This window comes from Nannobrachium achirus (assembly GCF_963921795.1).
Source record: "Nannobrachium achirus genome assembly, chromosome: 7".
Taxonomy (NCBI): Eukaryota; Metazoa; Chordata; class Actinopteri; order Myctophiformes; family Myctophidae; genus Nannobrachium; species Nannobrachium achirus.
The window spans coordinates 33,078,079-33,102,425 of NC_137816.1; the positions used below are offsets into that span (position 1 = coordinate 33,078,079).

Consider the following 24,347-nt stretch of genomic DNA (forward strand, 5'->3'; position numbering starts at 1 on the left):
TGATGTCAACAATCAGCTCCGCATAAGGAGATTCCGAACGTTTCGCGCCGTTTCGGAAAACCGCACATCGGGTCGGGTCGAGGCCCGGCACTGCACTCCGCGCCACGGCGGGGAACGCGCGTGCCGAATCTGAAGCCGGTGGGACGAACGGTTCTCGAGATACGCGGATTACATACACGCAGACAGACAGACAGACAGACACGCAGAGACTTCTCGCATTTATAGATAGATAACCAGGATTTTCATCCTAAAAAAATGGGTCCCCTGGATTTTCATTTTTTGAGCGGTGGTCACACCGTCTCCATAGCGTGGCCGTGTGTGTAGGTATGTTTGTATGTGGGTGGGTGGGTGGGTGGGTCTGTATGTAGCCTGAAGCCTGTGGTGTAGTACCTTTTTTGACCACACATGTTAAGGGAGGGGCGCTGTTTTCAGGCCAGGCCAGGCCAGGCCAGGCACACACACACACGCACACGCACACACACACACACACACACACACAGGGGGGAAGGGGGGAGGGGTTGGTGGGTAAGAGGGTGCTGTTGAGACTAGGTGGGTAAACCACCGCTCAGTTCACACGGGTGTGTTTTTTTAAATGGGTCCCCTGAAAAGAAGTTTGGTAACCACTGCTCTAGACTGTACTGGGGGGCTGTGGGTTGAGGATTTCTGTTTTTGAGCCTCAGCGCTCCAATGCTTGACCGAGTGTGTGTGGGTTAGAGCGTAGCATGGGTCCTCCAGGACCCGATAACCCGAGACCCGAACCGAGACCCGAGCCGTTTCGGGTCTAAAATATTCACTTGTCCCTCGGGTTAGGGTAGGGTAGGGTCTAATTGCCTCGGGTCCGTTCGGGGCTGTCCAAAATGCAGGATCCAAAAAGGATCCGAGAGGACCCGAGATTTAAACATATATATCCTTCAACTTAAAAATATATATTGTTTTTAATGAGACATGCATTGTAATTACGCTCCCAAATCCATATTATCGTCTGTTCTGGCTTATTGAGTGAGTCCCGTTCAGCGCATCCAATCTCAAGCGTTGCGCTGCTGCTGCACGCACGCAAGCCGGCTGAGTCTCGTCTCTGTGATCAGCCCACATAGACATAAAAGGGGGCATGATCCCCTGCCCTTTTATCCGTCTGTAAAAAGTGCCCTCTTCAGACCATGAATGATTTTTTTTACATTGGTAAAATAAATTCAAATGTCCCCGGGCACTTTCCATATCATAACTGAAGGCTGCATTCAAGAGAATGCAGCATTCAGTTACATTTCTAAAAGGCCCTTTTAGAAATGTCTGCCCCTGCCTCTCTAATATTCTCTGCACGTCCCTGTCTGTGATTATTCTGACGGGCAGCCGAGAGCGCAGGAGGAGGAAACTTTTGTGATGCGAGCTGTGGTGTCGTGCATGGACACTATGGACTGTAACATACTCACTGCCTGGACAGGTTTGTGTTTGTTGTGTGATGTCATGTCACGGTGATTGTTGAGCTAGGGACTGAGTTCAAGATTTTCTGCATAATGCACGGCTTTGCACGCACGGCATGCGTCGCAACTCTCCGCCGCTCACTGCGCTGTCAAGCGTCTGCTACTCTCAAAGTAGCCTAATATTGAAAAATAAGCATAATATAGCATCGGACAAAGACGCTGCAAGATCGGGTCCGTTTTCCCCGGGTCCATTTTAGGGTCGGGGCCAATTTAATTCGGCTCTGGGTCCAATTTAATTTAGCTCCGGTTCGGATCGGATCCAACCACTATCGGATCCATTTCGGGCCGGGGCTAGGAAATCTGTAGTTGTCTCGGTGCCGGTTCGGCTCGGTCCAAATTTCCTCGGTTCCATTTCGGCTCGGATCCCATTTTTTGGACCCGTGCTACCCTCTAGTGTGGGTCCCTATGTCTTCAAGTTTGCAGTATGGCCTGCAATACCGCTGGGTGACCAACTTCAAGTGGCACTGTTGAGCAGCCTTCAAGTGGCACTGTTGAGCAGCCTTCACACTGAGCAATATAACTAGTGGCCACCAAAGGCACTGCTCACTTCACACTGGGTGTGATTGTTCAATACTATATACTTCTATTCCAATATATCTCAAAGGCAAATACTGTACTTTTTACTCCATTACAATCATATGAAAACGCTAGTTACTTTTCTGATTTAGATTACTATTACAAAACACTGAGTACTTCCACCACTCTGGGTATGGGTGGGATCTTATTCTTGCATTATGGCCCAAGCATATTTGTCATGCTCTCAGTGCTTAAGCCTGAGTTATAGATACGAGCCATGTCGCACGGTGGAAATAGCAGATCTATAAGCTCACATTGCGCCGCAGCTCGGCGTGTTGTGAGCTTATAGATCAGCTATTTCCGGCATGCGACACCACACGCGCTACTAAGTATAAATCAGCCTTTAACGGTCTGCAGCTCTGAGGGATTGTTTGGCTTGAGAGAAGGATTAAGGCCTGGCCAGTTCCCTCCTCGCTGCATTGCTCTTTTAGAACGCTACAATCACACAGATCAAATGAGCTCCTCTGCTTTTGTGCCAAGGATTTATTTTCCTTTTATTCCACTTTTGCACTCTGCCATCCTGACTTTCTTTTGGCATTAAAGGTTTGTTTTTTTTAACCCCAATGGTTCTTCTAAGTCAAAATATCTCCGGTGCCTACAGTTAAAAGATAGATCAGTGGACTGGAGAATCACAGAGAACCTGGACTGTAAATGAATGTTTTAGTGTCTTATTATCTGTTTGCATCGCATCATTGTGTTTGTGTGTGTGTGTGTGTGTGTGTGTGTGTGTGTGTGTGTGTGTGTGTGTGTGTGTGTGTGTGTGTGTGTGTGTGTGTGTGTGTGTGTGTGTGTGTGTGTGAGTGTGGGGGGGATCTATATTCAGCCCCTTGCATACGTACGTCTGTACAATTAGTAGTCTAGTATTAGTCTTCTTCAATCTCAAGAAGAGCAGTGTTGCTTGAAACGTCACAACATTTATTTGGTGCAATATAGCACTTTTTCGCATGCGAGCCTTCAGTGTACGAGTGTTTTGTTTAGTATCTACTCGTTTGCTCAGCACCTGCCCAACTAGGGTTGGATGTGCATGTCATCTCCCCTTTTTTTCAAGTAAGCGAGTTGGGAATGCATGTCCCACTCGGTTATGCAGTACCCAATGTAATGTCTGTCTGTGTACCTTGCTTGGCCACATGGTGTCCTGTGTCAGGCATAACCAAATATGGAGTCTAGGCCGGTCTATGACATCAGACGTCATATTGATGACATCAATATATACTAGTAAGATGCCTCAGGGCGACATGCAACCTCGCCCTAAAGGGTGAGATTGCGCCAATTCTTGGCCATCTGGCCAGTGATGTATATCGGACTAGTTACCCATATATGGAGACGCATGGTACCCATATATGGAGATCCACATTATGGTACATCCCTTTATGCCCATACATGGAGATCCCTGTCTGAACCAGCCACACAGATATGGGCTGTCTTCCTCCATATATGGGCATTCCCATACAAAGTCCTGTTAGACATGGGCTTAATATTGATGGCATCAGGGATCTCTATATATGGGCATAAAAGGAATTCTGTTAGAGTGGTTCCCATGACATCACAACATACAATCCCTTTTATGCCCATACATGGAGATCCCTATCTGAACCAGCCACAGAGATATGGGCTATGTCTTGGTCATCTGATGTACATCGATGACATCAGGGATCTTCATATATGGGCATAAAAGGGATTCTGGGGAATACCCATATATGGACTTTTATATAGGTGATGTCACCTGTGATATCACCTGTGATGTCACAGTGATGTGTCAGGGGAACCATAATGTCAGGCGTGACCTTCAGAGATACACGGATGTGCCGGATTTCATAGTGAACTTATGACCTAGAGTCGCAATCAATATTTTTTAAAGATCTGCTGAGCCTACTGACTTCCCACTCCGGTGTGTGTGCGATACACACACGAGTTTGGAGTTGTCCAATCCGGTATACTCGAGATATGCTGCTGCTTGCTTGCTTGCTGGCTGGCTGGCTGGCTGGCTGGCTGGCTGGCTGGCTGGCTGGCTCGCTCACTCACAGACAATTTATAGAATGATTTTTGCATTGTTGCCGTAATCTGACGACTCACTTCTTCAGACTCCACCTTAGCCCGTAGCCGCAGCACTTCCCCTAGCCTTGATGACCTTGCAGGCTTATGTAAAGGTTAAAATGTGTGGATAGCATGTTATGTATAGACAGATGCCAGGTTCATTTTGTACAGTGGACCTGGCATCCTATAGCCTATTTGTATGTGTACAATGTACAGATTATTTATTTTTGGATATTCATGGATGTCATCATTCCAAACTTTAGACTGATGATGGGTTCTTGGTTTAACTAATATCCTAGATGACTACTGCTATGCATTCCTATTGTTTGCCTTGCTTATTGTACATTTGCAAGTTACTATGAAAACCTCCACCGGCTGTCTGTCAGTCAGTCGCCTGTCCGTCACGTCACACTTTTGCCCCTACTCTTCTCTCCGGCACCGCTGCCCCTATCCATGCCAAACTTTGCACACACACACTCCTTGGCTGGCAAACCACAACCTCCGCTCCTCATTTCTCACATGCCCCTCTTCTAGCGCCACCATGAGGTTGCTTTTTGCAGACAACATACATGCGACCTGGCGGTCGCTTATCTCCCAATTAGGGAGTCTTACTGGTCCAAGATTACAACTGCTATGCTATGCATTCCTATTGTTTGCCTTGCTTATTGTAAATCGCTCTGGATTAAGAGCGCCTGCTAAATACTTAAATTGTAAATTGTTGGCTTCCATCCAGTAAGTGCACAATATGTGCCTTGTCCCCGTGTTCTTCATCTCCTCAGATGAACCCTGTCTGGTCTAGTGTCTGTATCCTGGGCCCCCATGCAGGCATCATGACAGGGCAGTGATGTTGTCTGTCTCCCCTCCCCTCCCTGTCTGTATAGCGGCCTCTCTTCACATCTAGCACCCCCTGACATCTTTATGTCTGTCCTCAAAGCCTGGAGGGAATCTGTCTCTTTATGTCCTTTCTCACTTCCCCCTTTTCAGGACGGTGTATTTATGACTGCAGTAAAAAGAGCAAAAGCCCTCTTTTGTCATTGATGGAACTCATTTTGATTAGGAGTCCAGTGGCTAGGACTCTCTGGTCACAGGGGCCGAGGGGCCTCCTCCTGCTCCTGCGGTGTAACAGCCTGAGTTATGCTTCAGTTATGGAGCCACGTCGCACGTTGACAAAAGCAGATGTATAAGCTCACAGCGCGTCACGCTGCGATGCATTGTGAGCTTAAATATCTTGTTATTTTCGACACGTAACACCGGCATGCTACTAAATATAAATTAGGTCTCACACAAGCTCATAGAAAAAAAAATCCTGTAAAATGGATTGGCTTCCTCTTCTGGAAAGTAACAAGAAGTAAAAAAAAAAAAGAAAAAAAAATAGGTCTCAAGTGGTAAATCGTCAAAACTGTGCAATTCTGAAATGGTCATTCTGCATAATGAGTACTTTTACTTTTTGCTCCTTTAAGTTCAATTTGATGCTACTACTTTTGTACATTTAGTCAAGTCAAATGTTGAGTAGAGGCCTTTTAATTGTAATAGATTTTATTCAAATTGTACTTCTTCCAGCGCTGTGTAAGAGGTATTGGCTTGGAGAGGCCTGGCATCCAGTCTTGGCTGTACAATATGAAACCATATTGGTTGCAGCCTTTCAGAGTCAACGGGGCCAGAGAACAGCTGCTGACAAGTGGGTTAGGCATACCTTCAAACAGGCTAGTCTTTTAATTATTCATATCCATTTATTTGATGCTTAAACCCTCGCATTAGATTAGACCGAGGAATTACCATCCCCACAAAGGATGTTTGCAACCTCTGTAAATTGCTTTGTTCTGGCAAGTCGAACCAAGTCCAAATCAATGGGCTGACTATACACAAAGAGCATTGTCTAGCAAGTAATGTCTTTTCAATTAGGAGGAACAGAGATATTTAGCTGCTTCTTGGGATAGGTTGCTCCGTCTCTCTGATAGCTCTGGAGAGCAGTAATTGATTAAAAGGCCGTGAAACGGAGGTTAAGTACGGACCTAGTGTGGCTGTGTCCCCCAAAGCACAGGAGTCCCACCCTATAGGGACAACTTGAATTTAAAACATTTACTCAATTTCAATTAAAAATGTCATTCAATGGGGCTTTATTGGCATGATGAGCAGCATCACCATTATACCGTCCCATTCATTTCGTCCTCAGCATACAGTACAGTACTAGCACAGTTGTAACCCAGCCAATGACATCCATTTATCTTCACAATGGTAGTCTTAAAAAGACAAAAAAGCGTCCGCACACAGTAGCTAAAGTCCCAATATTTATTTTAGGATGCAGAGCAAAAGGAAAACCAGCGTTTCGGCAGCCAACTGCCTTCTTCAGGGTATGCAGAACACATTACAAGTCACAAATAAATATGGTGCCTGAGATAAATATAACCAATCACATGGATCTAAAAAGACATGGGTTCTAATAAGACCTTTGAGGGCAAATCGGGATCAGGTGTACCTGGGCAATTAGGGAGGGGTTATACCTCATGAATAACCATAATGAGAGAGAATCTGGAAAGTTAATTCCCTGTCATCCACCCATCTTCAACTGCTAACCCCAGGGCTCCACTGGCGGCGTCGCGTTGCTCTGCGTCTTGACGGCGTCATTGACGCTGTCACTTTGACGTCCGACCGGCTCCACCGCACCGCAGCGCAGCGGCTGTGACTGTGAGGTATTCATTCTATGGCCAATATAGCCCATTTCCAAAACAACATGAAAATCACTTTCAAACAGGAATAAAACTATTTGTGACCTGAATGTGTGAACGTATAGAGCACACTACAGTATGTTCACAGCAGAGAGCAGCAATGCACCACTGACCACTTTGTTTTGTCATGATTATAGCCTGTTGTATTTATAGACCTACATAATTTACATAAAAAAATATGCTAGGATTTTTGGGACATCTAGTCACCCTTGTGAATGGATAGCCAACAGCAGAAACGCACGTATATAGCCTACATTTAAATATACAAAGCATTTATTCATATTTTATACATGACTGGACGTTGTGGACGCCGTCAAAAAATTGATCCGGGGCGATTTTCGAGTTTGGACGCCGTCACCGGAGCGTCCGACGTTGACGTCGCCGTCGGCAGTGGAGCACCCTTCATTGATTAAAACGGGAGCGTTCCCAGCGTTGACGTTGACGCGACGCTCGACGCGCCCGGTGGAGCCGGGGGGTTATCCGGAGTCGGGTGTAGCGAGGACCTAGATAGGGAGACGCTCAGGAGGCATCCGTACTAGATGCCCGAAACACCTAAGCTGGCTCCTTTCCAAGTGAAGGAGCAGCGGCTGTATACTCCAAGTCTCTCTCGAGTGACTGAACTTCATTTCATTTCACTTGTATCGGCAACCTTATTCTTTCAGTCATGACACACACTTCATGACCATTGGTGAGAGCCTATGACAATGATATATCCGTGATTAATGTTCATGTCCTCATGTGACCAGTGTGGATGGACGGACGGACAGACGGACAGAATATGGCGATGACTCATTTTTTCCTTCAGGTTGCATTAGCACCTTCCTGCTATAGGAACCCATTTAGCCACGCCTGTCTATCTCTCTCTCTCTTCCTGCAAACCTGTGCAGCACATTACAGATAAACCGTCCACCAGGAAATAAACTCACTCCACTCACCTTATTAATTTTGTCAGCTGTGTTTAATTTCAATAGGCTTACCGTCGTGCTGGCGTGTGTGCGTGCGTGGTTGCGGCAGTGAGTGCGGCTCTCTGTCAGCACATGGAGACAGCTCTCTGACCCACACTTAAAGCGCCTGTCATATCCGTAATGTATCTGTCCACTCGCTCTCAGCCACTACTCCAGCGGATGAGGAGTGGAGGGGTGGGGCGGGGCGGTGCGGGCGGGGGGGGGGGCATTTGTAGTGCAAGGTTTTGCCTTCCTGATGTGGTTGTTAGCGGAAGAACTGAGTCATCCCAGCAGCTCAGAGAGCACCACTGCTCAAAGAGCAGTGGTGAAAACTGTTTTGTAGTAAGCAGGGGGTTGCCTGTAATTTGCAGCATTTGGACATTAGCCTATTATAGCAACATAATATCTCTTTCACTCGCTTTTGGCTTTCGGCTATTTCTGAGAACTTAAAAACTGATACTTTAAAGTATATTTTGATAACAATTACTTACTGTACATTGACTCATGTAAAACTTTCAATGCAGGTATTTTACTTGTTATAGTATTTTTATAGTGTGTTTTGGATCTTTTTAATTAAAGCAGCACTATGTGCTTGTTACGTTTTTAACAACTATATATAAAATAGTATATCTCTAAGTGTGCTAACTTTCCAGAAAGAGAAAGACTGTAGTTTATAATAGTTTGGAATCTCCCATCGATTACTGTACATGAGGATAAGCTTAAAAATGGGTGAAGTGCTCCTTTAACTCAGTTACTAATGCTATAGTTACTATCTACCACCGTTCACTACCACTCCAATCTCAATGAAGGACTATTCCTGCTTTATCAATCCTTTCATCCTCTTTTCCCCACTAAATCTCGTAGTCTTTCCTCTATTTCTCCAGGCCTCCGGCTTTCCTTTTGGCTGCATGGGGGCACAGAAGATGTCTCATTCACTTTCATTCTTTTGGCTCTTTCTATTATTAGCTGGGTGCTTTCAGAGCATGGGTGATTCCTTTATTTCCACTGCACTGAGCAGGAATCACCTCTCGCCATGAGAAAGTTTCTTTGCGCGGCAGGCCCCGAAAATGGTCTCGCTGCAGAGAACAAAAGATTTGTGTGATGGCGGAGGGAGGGGGTGATGCTCTGGCTGACACTTTGACTAACAGAGATTTAAAAAAAAAAATCAAAAGGCAATTCACGCAGCTCTGATATGGAGTGTGATCTTTCTACTGCCCGTCTCCTCCAGCCGGTGAGAAGTTGAAATGTCAGGATTTCCATCATAAGGGTGTCCGTCTGAGGCCACGCACAGACCTCATCATTACAATGCACAAACCAGCCAGATGCTTCTCTGGAACTAGAAAATCACTCTCAGTGTGAAGAAAGCTGTGCCGTTGAGTTTATTTCATTGGGCTATTCAGGTATAAATCAACTAGATCATTGGTTCTCAAAGTGGGGTCCGGGGACCCCACTTTCCAGGGGGTCCCCAGTAAAAGTAGTTAACGTAGCATCACAATCATCCATTAATAATATTGAAACTGTTTGGAAAAGATTTGCATAATTTTGATTTATTTTCTCTTCTGGGGGTCTCTAACATAAACTCCTGAGGGTCTGCGGCCAAATACATAACAATTTCGGGGTCCTTGACATGAAAAGTTTGAGAAACTAGATGAACAATGTTAAATCCCTGTCCATTCCTTCTAATAAGCTGTTCAACACTGCCATGCCACTTCACACACAGGAGTTGTAAATACTGCTAATTAAAGATCAAAACGACAAGTTGCTTATATAGCCTGCACACGTACTTGCATGCATCATTTAAGTGCGTGTATACTGTCAAATACTTCATACGTTCATTCTGATGGTGTCTTTTCATCACATAGGGCTGGGCGATGACTTCAAACAAGTATCACGAAAATTAATTAACAATTAAAAAAAGAAAAAGAAAGAAAGCTGATTGCAGCCCTATAGTTTTATGTTAGGTGTGTGTGTGTGTGTGTGTGTGTGTGCGTGTGTGTGTGTGTGTGTGTGTGCGTGCGTGCGTGCGTGCGTGCGTGCGTGCGTGCGTGCGTGCGCGTGCGTGCGTGTGTGTGTGTGTTATATATATATATTTATTTATTTATATAATTTCTATCAAATTTCTTCTTCTTCTCAGTCAGAGAAACAGTTCAGCTCCGCAGAAATAAATGTGAAATAATGAAATGTCTAATTAGGTTCCAATAAGCATAACCATCAGTTCTCAGGCGTTGCTAAATTAGCTCAGTGCGGGATTATTTCCCCGATGCGACTCAAGCGGCTATTCATCAACTATCTGAAAATGCTATGCGGTAATAAAACATGGAGCGAGATGGAACGCCTGCTCTCTAAACAGCTGCCTGTGGGCAGGATCCTGCTGCTGCTGTGCACATCCAATTCAAAGCACTGGTGATGACCTACAAGGCAATCAAGGACACGGCAACCCCCGCCCTACCGATCAGGATAGCATCGCAGTCAGGCGGGAACCTTGTGTCTTCATGTTTCACATTTGTATGTTTTTTTTATGTAAATTAACATTAACTGTGTCACACAAAAGTCGCCAAAATAGCCGGACAACGCTGTGAGCTTGTAAATCTGGTATTTTCACTATTTTAGGAACTCTAGAAACAAGTGAAAGATGTTAAGTCTGTCTGTGGGTTTCATGAATACTCAACCAATGGAAACTATTATAAAGATTTTGTGACTAAATAATAATTATGTTGGATCCATTGGAACACATGTTCTTTTTTCCAATTCCTGAACAAGATATATTTTGGACATACATACAAGATTTCCACTTGACCTGAGGATATGATCCACCCTACACCTCCTCACACACACACACGCGCACGCGCGCGCACACACGCACACGCACACGCACAAACACACACACACACACACACACACACACACACACACACACACACACACACACACACACACACACACACACACACACACACACACACACACAGATCAGCTAAACACAGGATGTCTGTTACTCCCTTCCTTCTCTGTGACACCTGGCCGGCTGGCCCAACACTGTCTAAACTACAGCATCCCACACTCATGGCCCCCAAACACAAAAAAGACCTGGGAAATAGTAATACAACATAACACATGTCATCAACAAATATAAACACTAATATGTACAAAGGAGATGGGAAATGACATGTCCACTGTGAATGTGCGTACTCGTGCATACTCTTTGCTCATATTCTTTTGCCTAACATCGGGGCGGGACACTGTACAACCACTGTGAATGTGTGTTTGTTGTGTTCTGCAGTGCAGTCTTTAGTATATTGGGGTATATTGTACAGTTTGTACACCTTTATGCATACATGTTTGATTGTGCACCGTGATGGCACTGTGACTTTGTGTTTGTTGCTCTGCATAGTGTAGGCCATTCGAATAGGTGCAGGTCACAGTACAGTTTACTGCAGCTTCATTATTGATGGAGCTTTTTGTGATATTATCTGCTGTGTGTGTGACATTTACAGGTTTGGTGTGTGCCACTTACGATCTTGTTCATTGCAAGTAATTCTGGATAAGAGCTTCTGCTTAAATGCCTAAATTATAAATTCCCACTTGTATCGCTTCTCGGAGGCTGCTGCTGCAAACCAGGATGTAGTCAATCAAAATTGTACTCAAGTACAACTTGAGTAAATATATACTTTCCACCACTGCTTTGCCACGCCCTCACACCGCGACCCCCCCAACCCCCTCCCCATGCCCCCCTGGTCACCTCTGTGCTGTACATAATGTTAAGTGCAGCGCGGACAGCGCTGTTGCTCCTGGCACGACCAAGGCTGCCTGGCCTCTAATGGGAGCAGCGCTGTGTGAAATGCTTCATAAAAAAAGCAGGGGTGGCCCCTGGCCCCCCCTCGGACCCTGCCCCCCACTCGGCCCCTGCCCCCCCACTGGCCCCAGGCCCACGGCCCTGCTCTGTGGGCTGGAGCTGGAACTAGTAGAACTCCGTCAGGGTTGAGGGAGGGAGGAGGTCGAGACAGAGGTCAGAGAGTGCTGCTCCACTGGGCTGGGAAATGACTGGGCTGTCTGGAAACTGGATGGAGCGATTGGCAGGCGGGCGGGCGGGCAGGCTGTGTGGGAGGTGGTGGTGGTGGGGGATGAGGTGATGGGGTGATGGGTGGGGGCTTTTCTAACCATTTTAGAAGGCTTCCTTCAAAAACAGCACAGCTAACCAGTTACAGGGATCAGTGAGGGAGCAGGCTGATAAATAGTGAGAATATATATATATATGGGGAGGTGTCATAACGTTTACTGGTTCAAGTCAGGATAGCACAGAATAGACTAGCATAGAAAGTGGAAATTTGTCTTGGATTGGACAGTGTATGTATGTATGTATGTAAAGTATGTATGTATGTATGTATGTATGTATGTATGTATGTATGTATGTAAAGTATGTATGTATGTATGTATGTATGTGTATGTATGTATGTATGTATGTATGTATGTATGTATGTATGTATGTATGTATGTATATGTATGTATGTATGTATATGTATGTATATGTATGTATGTATGTACCGGTATGTATGTATGTATGTATGTATGTATGTATGTATGTATGTATGTATGTACTGTACCCAGGGGTGTCGCCCCAAATTCTGGGCCCTGGGTACAAGGATTCACTGTGGGACTGTGAGCTTGTATATCTGCCATTTTTCAATAGCTAAAGTATAAAATAATTAAGTCCCCTCCACCTTGCCCCCCCACCCCCTCCCCCCTTGTGACACCCTTGACTGTACCAGTATGTATGTATTTCTCCAGGTAGCATGAACACCTGCCACTGATTGCAACACAAACCTGCTACTGATTACAACAGGGCGGCACAGCGCGGCAGTCACACATGTGCCACTTAAACAGACATGCACACACACACTTGGCGGCACCGCGCACAATCATGCTCACGCACACTCAGACACACACGTACACATGCACTCCATAGGTGCCTCGCTTACGGTGCAAAGGGGTGCGCACATGTAGCTATTCCTGAGCTTCAAAAATGTCCACCGAACTTCACCGAACTTCAACTGCAATGCATTCTGCACCGTGAGTCGTGAGGTGACGACAACTTGCAAGAGAATAGTCAACAACTCAGAGAAATATTTAAGATTTGCCTAGTTGTCTTCACAGGGAATGTAGTAGTCATACTCCACACAGTATCCTGCACTGCCACTATGCAGCAACAAATACACAATAGTATACCGGTACGACAGATAGAACCAACTCAGTGGCCTTGTGGTTAGTGTCCAATGGCCGGGTCATACCAAAGACTATAAAAAAGGTACACAATGCCTCCCTGCTTGGCAGTCAGCATCAAGGGTTGTATAGTGGGTTCAAGGACAGACTCTTTAGTGCAGGGGTCTTCCTAGGGGGTCCTCAGTGTTACTACAGGGGGGCCACCAAATCCTTGTGTGATAGGATAATTATTTTAAATGAACAATTGAACGCTCATCCCTATACTCTGAGGAGAACTTCAGCCAAAAATAGCAGATCTACAAGCTTCGCGACCACCTGCGGATTTCTCGGCCATTCGCAGACTTTTCTGGCGTCCACGGAATAACAGTCGCGATTGGCAGCAGAGCGGCGGGAGTAGTTATTACTACTATTATAAAACTATTTGTACATGGTCTGGCCAGTGGCCACCTCATACAGAGCCTGGGGGAATAGCTTAGCTTCCCTCCTGCTAGCACTGATGCTGGATGGTCCCACATTCCTGACAGAAACTGTGTCCTAAACTATAGTTCCTCTCTATGCCTCTAAGGTCCTGGCAATAACAATGCTAATGCAGAAGAGAATAAATAAATATTACACCCATACTAGGTAATAGGTAGGCTATCCTTTAAAATGTGGTTAATATGGGCATGGTTTGGATGACAATATAGTCTTTGCAACAGAAAGTAATTATTAAAAACAATAACAATTAAAAAAAAGAATATATTTAATATTAGATTTTTATTCTCAAAAATGATTAATCGAATATTCGATTATTCTAACCACTAATTACAATTAATTGTAGCTATTTCATGAAGGGTTTTACTTGATTATTAGAACTATACCATTTTTTGCTTGATAACTGGTCATTTTAGGTTGTTTTTTAATGTCCGCGGAATCAGTATTGTTCTGTAATGTATTGTGAATGATTCGCCTTTTACGGCTCCCGTAGCCACTGCTGTTTTGTCCCTGTAAACCTGCCGTAGTTCAGTTCCAGACCAGTCTGAATAAACACACAATGCATGACGCACTATGCTCGTAGATCTCTGTGATTTCACACACTTCATAAGAATATTACATGGTGTCAGAATCGCGTCAAGAACAAACCACGCAACCATGGCTTCTACAGCGTTTGAGCACCCCAAGATCGACTGGGACGCCGCTGATTTATATCAAGAGTTTGAGAGGTTCCGCAGCCACGTTGATTTCGTTTTCGCCGGTCCCCTCTCTGAGCTGGAAGGTAAACAACGTGCGGGCTGGCTAGGAACGTGGATCGGGGAACAAGGCAGAGAGATCTACAGGACGTTAAACTGGGCCGACGGTGAGAAAGACGATCCAGTAAAAGTTTTGGATAAGTTTGCCAACTACATACGGCCAAGGAAAAATAAAAGGATAGCAAGGCATCGTTTCAAGCAAAGGAAACAAGGTGCTACAGAGGGCTTCGATCACTTTGTGAAGGATTTGAAGCTGCTGCTGATGGACTGTGAGTATGCAGAACGAGATGACATGCTAATTGATGCAATAATAGCAGGGGTGAGAGAGAAACGTGTCCAGGAAAGGCTGTTGGATCAAGGTGAGGCACTGACACTGGCCAAAGCTATAGAGATTCCCCAGCAATTTGAAATGTCACAAAAGCAAATGATGATTGTCAGAGAGGAAGATTCACACGTGTCAACAGTGTCCTCAAGAGCAAGGTCCACAGTATACAATAAAAGGCCACAGAACTATGCACAGTCAAAACCTGTTCAGCAGAGCCAGGCTGCAGGAAATCAAACTAAATGCTCAAAATGTGGAAAACACCCCCAGCACATGTGGAATCAAGGCAGATGTCCAGCACAGGGCTCCACATGTTCATACTGTCACAAACAAAACCACTGGGCAGCAGTGTGTCGCAGCAGGGGCATGAGCTCAGTGAGTGTGGAGTCAGCCGAAGAGGGCCCACCAGATGAGGAAATACTGGACATAAACATGACTCAGGAGGATACTCCAGTAGCCATAGTGGCAGATGACAAGTGGGTGGTGAGCATCCGTGTTCTGTCTCAGGAGGTGCAGTTTAGAATTGATACCGGTGCAAAGTGCAACACACTGACTGTGGACAGTTATCAGCTACTACAGCACCAGGGAGAGCTAAAACGCTCCAACAGAATACTGCGCTCCTATTCAAACCATAAGCTGAGACCAGTTGCTGCAGTTGATCTTCCACTCGGATATAAGGACCGTGAAACCAAAGCAGAGCTGGAGATAATGGACATTACTCAAGAGAATGTGCTCAGTGGTGCTACAGCGGAGGCTTTGGGCCTGATTATTCGACTGGGCTCTCTGCAGGATGGTGTTCAAATTAACAAGGTGAGCACTGTTAATGACACCACACTGAAACCAAATGTACCCGTAGGCCTGAGTGATTTTCCAGAGCTGACACGCACTACAGGGACTTTGCCAGGCAAGTACACAATTAAGATTGATCCAGACGCGAAAGGTGTTGTGCATCCAGTGCGTCGGCAACCGGCAGCACTGAGAGAGAAGATAATTGATAAACTGGCTGAGATGGCGAGAGATGGTCACATCACAAAGGTGGACCAGCCCACAGACTGGGTCAGTTCTATGGTAGTGGTCACACGCAAGGACAAGATAAGAATCTGTATAGATCCAAGTGACCTGAACAAAGTCATCAAAAGGGAACATCACCCAATGCGCACCATAGAAGAAGTGATTTCTACCATACCAGGTGCAAAAGTATTCTCAGTCCTGGATGCTAAATCTGGGTTCCTCCAGATAGAGCTGGATGAAGCTTCATCCTTTCTCACAACCTTTAACACTCCAATAGGGAGGTTCAGATGGCTGAGACTTCCCTTCGGGATCAAATGTGCACCTGAAATATTCCAGCGCATCATGGACCAGATGCTGGAAGGAATTAATGGAGCCACAGGTGTCATGGATGACATTCTGATAGCAGCACCCACTATGCAAGAACATGACACGATACTCCGCAAAGTGGTCGAGAGAGCTACAAGCTACAATCTGATGCTTAACTTTGACAAGTGCCACATTCGTCAGTCCACAGTGCCATATGTGGGTCACCTAATTACAGCTGAGGGTTTGAAGCCGGACCCTGCGAAAACCGAAGCAGTGAGGTGCATGCCACCACCGACAGACAAGGACGGTGTCCGCCGTTTCCTAGGTTTCGTAACATACCTATCAAAGTTCATTCCGAACCTAAGTGAGGTGGACTCCCCACTGCGACAGCTTTTAAAGAGCGACGTTGAGTTCAGATGGCAGCCAGCACAGCAACAAGCCTTTGACGAGCTCAAGCAGCTGTGCACGCACCCTCCGGTGCTTAAGTACTATGATGTAGCCAAGCCTGTGGAGATATACAGTGACGCCAGCAGCATGGGACTGGGAGCAGTATTACTGCAAGACAATCAGCCTGTCGCCTTCTCGTCCAGATCGCTGACCGATGCAGAAACGCGCTATGCGCAAATTGAGAAGGAAATGCTATCCATTGTTCATGCCTGCATTAAGTTTCACCATTACATATTTGGGAAACACGTCACAATATACAATGACCACAAGCCACTCGAGGATATCTACAGGAAGCCGCTGCTATCTACTCCTATGCGCATCCAGAGAATGCGCCTGCGACTACAGTGGTATGACATCACAGTCAAGTACAGAAGAGGAAAAGACATGGAGCTGCCTGACACCTTGTCCAGAGCGCAGCTGCAGGACTGCACTCCAGAAGCAGGTAGCCTAGAGTGTGTCTCCATGCTCAACTTTGTGTCAGTGAGTGAGCAAAAATACACAGAACTTCAAGAGCGCTCAGAAGAGGAGCTAAGTCTTCTCCAGCAGACAATTCATGTAGGCTGGCCAGACAACCGAAGAGAAGTGCCCACTCCTGTCCAACCATACTGGGACTCAAGAAGCCAGCTAGCTGTGTCTGATGGCATAGTGTACAAGGGCCTGCGCATTCTGGTGCCTCCCACCATGCGGGCAGACATGTTGAAGCTCATACATCAGTCTCATCTAGGTATAGTAAAGTGCAAGCAGCGAGCTCGTGAAGTGCTGTACTGGCCAGGTATGAGTGCTGAAATTGAGAATATGATCAGAAACTGCTGCAAGTGTGCTGACATCCAAAACAGGCTTCCCAGAGAGCCGCTCAAGCCGACAGAAACACCAGAGCTACCGTTCGAAGAGGTGGCCTCAGACCTGTTCGAGTTTGAAGGCAAACATTATGTACTATTAGTGGATTATTACTCGAAGTACATTGAAGCAGAGGAGCTGAAAGATCAGCGCAGCAGAACTACAATAGAGGTTCTGAAGGCCCAATTCTCAAGGCACGGAATTCCTTCCATTCTGCGGACAGATGGGGGTCCCCAGTACTCATCAGAAGAATTCAAAGAGTTCTGCAAGAGTTATGGCATACTGCACAAAACATCGTCACCACACACGCCACACTCCAATGGTGAAGCGGAGCGTGCAGTGCAAACAGTCAAGAGACTTTGGAGTAAAGCACCAGACAAGCACCTTGCATTGCTAGATTACAGAACCACTCCACTGGAGTCAGTGGACCTGTCACCAGCTCAACTGCTCATGGGCAGAAGGCCTCGCAACAAGCTGCCAGCTGCTCGTGCGCTACTCGCACCTACAGCCTATGACTCCCTAAAAGTCAAGTGCTTGCTTGACAAGACTAAGGACACACAGAAATTCTACTACGACCTCAAGAGAGCAGCTAACCCTCGCGCTGCCCTACAGCCTGGAGATGAAGTCCGGATGGCACCGTATCCTGGACACCGCAGATGGACCCCTGGGGTCATACTTCAACCTCACAGCGCTCCAAGATCTTATATGGTGGAGAGTGGAGACCGGCAGTTCCGCCGCAACCGTCAACAGCTTCGCATCAGCACTCCAGCTGCCAACCGGCCACGCCATGGGATGTTCAGCGAGCCTTGGACCGAACAGCATCCAGTGCCAGCGACACCGACGCGACATCCAGTGCCAGCGACGCCGATGCGACCTCCAGCCTATCCAGAGCCGCATCCTTCGCCACCCAGAGAGTCGCCGAGGTCTGTGCAAGCCCCGCCAGGCCAGCCAGGTGAACTGTATACTACCAGACGGGGCAGAGTTATAAAACCCCCTGAGAGACTGAATTTGTAACTTGTAGTCTGTTAAATGCTGAAGTCAACCAACAGTCAGGGACAGGTGTGGTAAAGACACCTGATGGAAGTGATGTACTAGTGACCTCTCCTTCCGAGTTATAATATGGTGGCTTCGGTGTGTAATTCATTCATTCAGACATTGTTTAATTATGTTGTGGAACACCAGGACATTGACAGGGAACGCAGAATGTTTACACGTATTATTATATTAAAGAAATTATTTCATTGTTTGTTTTGTAAACATAAGCTACGGTTAAAACAGTGTTGATATTCTACTTTGATACAATTGCACTACTGTACTCTTTGCACTAGGAGCTTACTTTGCTGAAGAGGGGAGATGTAATGTATTGTGAATGATTCGCCTTTTACGGCTCCCGTAGCCACTGCTGTTTTGTCCCTGTAAACCTGCCGTAGTTCAGTTCCAGACCAGTCTGAATAAACACACAATGCATGACGCACTATGCTCGTAGATCTCTGTGATTTCACACACTTCATAAGAATATTACAGTTCTCCAATCAAGACTTTTTCTCCGCGGATTCCTGGGGGGACTAACAATATGTAGAGGGGGTCCCTGCTTCATCTTTCTTTCTGCTAAGGGGTGCTTGGCCAAAAAAAAGGTTGAAGACCCCTGCTTTAATGGCACCTAAACCCTGACCTTTAACTTCACAAACACTAGTATGTCTCACCCTAACACCACAGAAACCATGCCTGAACCTAACCTCAAAACCACGTCCACCTGGGCGAAACACTGGAAAAAGGGAGAGTCCGATAACTTGTACATCAAGCCGCCTTAAGCCCGTATCAGAGTCGGGTCCGCGGTGGAAGGCTATCCACCACGGTGTAGTGCCGTGTAGTCTTTTTGAGTCATAAAACTACAACGTTAACGCTCAAAAAGACTACACGGCACTAGACCGCGGTGGAAGGCTATCCACCGCGGACCCGACTCTGATACGGGCTTTACAGGCATAAACAAGAAAATGAAAGAGAGAGAGAGAGAGAGAGAGAGAGAGAGAGAGACAGAGATCCACGACCCTACCTGAGATGGTGACAGAGGCTAGCCCCTCCTCCCCCAGCAGCGGATTGGTCAGTCGACAGCTGTAGGTGCTGTTGGGCTCCAGCGCCACCGTCAGCACGCTGTTGACGCTGAACAGGCCGTCCTCATTGGCCACCAGGGAGGTGGTGACGTTGTCCGTCAGGTTGCGGCCCGCCCCGTCCTGCCACAGCACGTCCGCCTCGGGGAAGCCTCCGTAGGACACGCACGTCAGTGCCACCTCGTCGCCGGGACGCAGGTTCGATGCCGGGTTCAGCGTCACCACCGGCTTGGTGTAGGGGGCTGTGTAAGGAAGACAGGTACTGTAGGTCAGTGGTTCTCAACCTTCTCAAATCATATTTTAACTGGGGACCCCCCACCCTGACGAGTCATTACATTTTTTATTACACGGTTCTATTGTGAAAATAAGAGAGAGAGAGAATGAGAGAGAGAGAGAGAGAGAGAGAGAGAGAGAGAGAGAGACAGAGAGAGACAGAGAGAGAGAGAGAGACAGAGACAGAGATCCACGCCCAAGTTCAGCCTCTGATATTTGGCAATTTGGCCAATGCAATGTTTAAGTTGTCATTTTAGAGGTATTAAAAAGCCCTTAAATTGTCACTTTAGAAATGTGTAGATACGCTCTATACACTTAAACTTTATGTTGGCTTGTTTACTGTTGAGAGAGAAAACAATGTTGCACATTAATTTTAAGTTAATCATCTGGGGACCCCCCAAAATCATTTGGGGACCCCCCTTGGGGTCCCGACCCACAGGTTGAGAACCACTGCTGTAGGTCAGCGCTTCTCAAACCTTCTCATGTCAAGGACCCCCAAATTGATATGTATTTGGCCGCGGACCCTCATCTCAAAATGTTTTGTGACTGGAACCTCCCAGTATAAGAATTATTTTATTTATTCAAAAGTTTCCAAAGACATCTGCTATTTTTGAAGAAAAATCACACCCGTGTGAACTGAGCGGTGGTCGTGGAGGCTGCGCAACAGCAAAACAAATATATATATATTGTGTGTGTGTGTGTGTGTGTGTGTGTGTGTGTGTGTGTGTGTGTGTGTGTGTGTGGGTGGGTGGGTGTCTGGCCTGGCCTGGCCTGAACAACAGCGCCCCTCCCTTAACATGTGTGGTCACAAAAGGTACTACATACAGGCTACATACACCATACAGACAGACACGCATACAGACAGACAGACAGACAGACCCACACACGGCCACGTATAGGAGCGTTGTGACCACCGCTCAAAAGAAATTGTATATTGAATAATATATAAATCAATCAATCAATCAAATATTGAAAATGTTTAGACATTTTTTGAATAATTTTCAGATGGGGGTCCACGGCCAAATACTATTTATATCGATTTGGGGGTCCTTGACTTGAAAAAGTTTGAGAAGCAGCGGTCTAGACAAGACCCTGTTGGTTCAGAACAACAGCGTGTCTTTAAAACTCTTTAGATGTCCTTCAATGTAATTTCCTCTTTTAATCTTTGTTCCCGTACCGTGCCATATTTCCATGTTTAATAACACTGTGGAGATATTTGCAGAAGATGGATGTGCATTAGGGGGTGTTAATGAAAGACATTCTCTCCTCTTTCGCTGGGGAGAAGAGGCAAAACAATGTCTCTAACGGTGACAAATTGGATCCATTTTATGCATTAGATTGATAGACAGGATATTTTTAGCCGGCGTTCGCTGTTGACGTCGTAGACTTCCTTTCCTGCTGTGCTCGGAGAAAATGAAAGGCCAGCCTCAATGGAAATCTGCCTGTCCGTCAAACACAGAGCTGGGGGAAGTGAATGCTAAAATGTATATTGTTGCTGTTGGACAGAATCCACTTATCTCAATATTTTAGTTTTTTCATATTTAACGCCCTACTTGATCATACGACAGCCTCACACAAAAGCATCAAAGGTAGCAGATCGACAAGCTTGAAACACGGCCCGAGGCGTTTTGAGCTTGTACCGGTAGATCTACTACTTTCGCTATTTTGGAATCCTGAAAAGTAACAGTTTTGGATATATGAGGCGACACGTTGTGAGTATGTAGAGTACACATAGATAATTGGTTACCCCCCGGCTCCACCGGGCGCGTCGAGCGTCGTGTCAACATCAACGCTGGGAACGCTCCCATTTAAATCAATGAAGGGTGCTCCACTACCGACGTCAACGTCAGCGTCGGATGCTCAAATTCGCCCCGGTTCATTTTTTGACACCGTCCGACGCCGGCACGACGCCGTCATTTTGGTGGAGCCCTAGCCTTAATGCATGTTTTGCATTAACTCTTTCTGTGCCAAATGCCAAAATGGCTCCAAGGTAGCTGTGCCACGGTTTTGTATGTTTTTCTTTATTGCGCAATCAAAAAAATTGTTTTTTTTTTTATAATTTTTTTCCCCCACAGAAACAGACCTAACCCTGGCAAAAAGAATTTTGTCAATCAGACAAATGGTTCCAGAGATAGAGCTGTTTGAATGAAAAAAAGTGTCCATCCACTAGAATGAACACACATTTTCTCAATCAGCTAAACGAGGGAGCCAACACACAAACAGAGAAAAGCATCTCTCTGATCCCAGGTCATTTTGACATCTTTTAAAAAAAAAAAAAAAAAGTGATTTTTTTTTTTTTTTTTTTTTATACAAAAAACTCAAAAGACGTCAAAGACGTCATTGGCACTGAACGCCTTTGCAAAGAAAACGTCATGAGACGTCATTGGCACAGAATGAGTTAATAACACCTAATCTGCTAAAGAACTAGTAATTATAAGTGGCCAAATATTTGTAGTGGAATACAAATATTTCGCCTCTGAGATGTAGTGGAGTAGAAGTGTAAAGTGTTGAACATTTTACATTAAAGTAAAAAAGTACCTCAAAATTATACTAAATTATACTTACAGTACAGTACTTGAGTAAATACACTTAGTAACTTTCCACCACTGTTAGTCTGTGCCACATTAAGTCAGAGGCAGCTCAGGCAAACGTATTTAATCCGGTGCGAGCTCGTTCGCCCAACGCCCTTTGTTTGCCGTGCTGTGATTGGTTGTGGGAATAACGCAGCCTCTCTCCACCACTTCCATGCAGGTAGGTTCAGCTCCAGGGAGATGACCTCTCACCTCCTCCCCTATCTCATCTCTGCCGGCTGGAATGAAACCTTACTTTTCAGGAAATTGACAAATGGTCTTCCAATGGATCCAATGTAGTTATTATTTAGTCCAGGGGTCTTCAACAGGGGGTCCGGGACCCCTAGGGGGTCCTCAGAGTCACTACAGGGGGTCCTCCAAATCTTTGTGTGATAGAAACCTTTTTTCTCTTTTTTTTATATTAACCACTTGAACCCTAGCGTCCATATTCTGAGAACTTTAGCCAAAAAGGCAAAGATGTTTGGTGTAGAGGGGAAAAAGAGCAGACTAAGTACAGAGTGAAAGGTCAATTTTATTAAAGGGGGCGTGACACCGGCCGAAATTTAACATTATGATACAGTAAGTCACGTGGTGTTTCTTCAAACAGTCTGAAAAGTAGGCGGGGCAGTATCAGTTAGTAGTGAATGTATACTTCGTCCGTCGTGCGGTGCCGCCTAATGTATACTTCGTCCGTTGTGCGGTGCCTCGCAATGTATACTTCGTCCGTCGTGCGGTGCCGCGCACAACGTGATGCCTTGTTGTTAGCGTGTAGCCCGGCTAACGCTGCAGGCTGCGGCTTTGCGAGAGCTATTGTGTGTGTACACACACACACACACACACACACAGGCTACACACACACACAGAGTGTATGAGCCACAGACCTCCTCTGCGGAGGAGGAGGAGGAGATCGCTGTTCCCTCGTTCTACGCTTGCTCCGGTGTCCCGGGTGCTCCAGGTTAGGGTAAGAGACAGCAGGGTATGGCCGACAAAACAGTCTCATAGAGGGGGAGAAGCGTGTTGACCCTCGTACACCTTTTTTGACACCTTTTTTGAAGAAGACATGTACTTTTTTATCGGTCTAACCATTGATTTTATAGCGAATGCTATATCATTTTTACCCATAGAACTGATAGTTTTAAAGTTGGTTTAGAAAGTCGGAAACACACCTCGGACAGCTTTTTTTGGGGCAGTTTCAAAAGATAATGATATGGATACTCGACTCCGCGAGTCTCCGCCCCTCCCCCCATATTAGCCCAATCAAATTAATGTATTGCCGTTACTGTACAGAAAGTACTACTTTCAGTACAGTAACTACAATAAATTAATTTGATTGGGTAATTTAACATGGGGGTACATGACATCATTAAAAAAATTGGCTAATTTGATAGCCATAATTAGCTGTTTTGGCCGTGTCACGCCCACTTTAAGTATTGACGGTTCAAGTGGTTAAATATCTGAAAACACAAAAATACACTGATGATTGTGCTGTCAAACGATGAAACTATATAGAATCTATGAAATGGTTGTGGGGGTCCCTGCTTCATCTCTCTCAAATAAGGGGTCCTTGGCCTGTTACTACATTTATTTGGTTCAACATTTATGAAAACCCACTTAAACACTTTAATTTAAAGACATTCCCAGAATAGCTGTAGAATTGCTATATTTGCTACTGTAGCATAACAGGACATGAAGTAGGGCATTAATTGACACGGAAATAAAAAGTTGAAAAATGGACGTACAAGGTTTCTGTCCGAGGGTAATGCTCTACTCTCTTTCAATGCTAAAGCCTGAACAGCATCTGGTATTTTAAGGACAGGAATTATTTTAGGTAAGTTTGAGTCCAGATGGTTTAAATGTATTTTGGTAGGTCATTGCACATTTTAGTGGCAGCCTATAGTAGAATGCATTTTTACACAGGTTTGTGACAAATTTTGGGGGAAACGAGGACAGACGATCTACTTCTGGTGTCGCATACATAGAATGCAGAGAGACTGTAGTGCAGGGTCCTTGGGGGGGTTCCAGCAAAAGAAGTTAACATAGCATCACAAAAAATGTTAACCATTTATCCATGTAGGCTATACGGTGGTTATTAAAAATAGCAGATGTACACGCTCGTATAATTCGTTCATTTTCTTCTCCTCCTGGGGGTCTGTGGCACATAACATTTTCAGATTGGGGTGCGCAGCCAAATACTGTACATGGGTCCTTGACATTTAAAAAGGTTTGAGAACCTCTGGTGTAGTGCCTCATGAAACTATAGGATCCTCGG

General features: G+C 45.6%; 1 protein-coding gene across 2 annotated transcripts in view; it reads right to left on the reverse strand.

Annotated features, from left to right (window-relative positions):
• The window catches only part of cd276 (CD276 molecule), a 193,730-nt gene that overhangs the window by 127,079 nt on the left and 42,304 nt on the right, over positions 1-24,347 (reverse strand). For both annotated transcript variants that reach the window (XM_080729260.1, XM_080729259.1), the window contains exon 4: positions 19,181-19,477. In XM_080729260.1, coding sequence (XP_080585386.1) covers positions 19,181-19,477 — 297 coding nt within the window. The remainder of the gene's footprint in view (positions 1-19,180; positions 19,478-24,347) is intronic.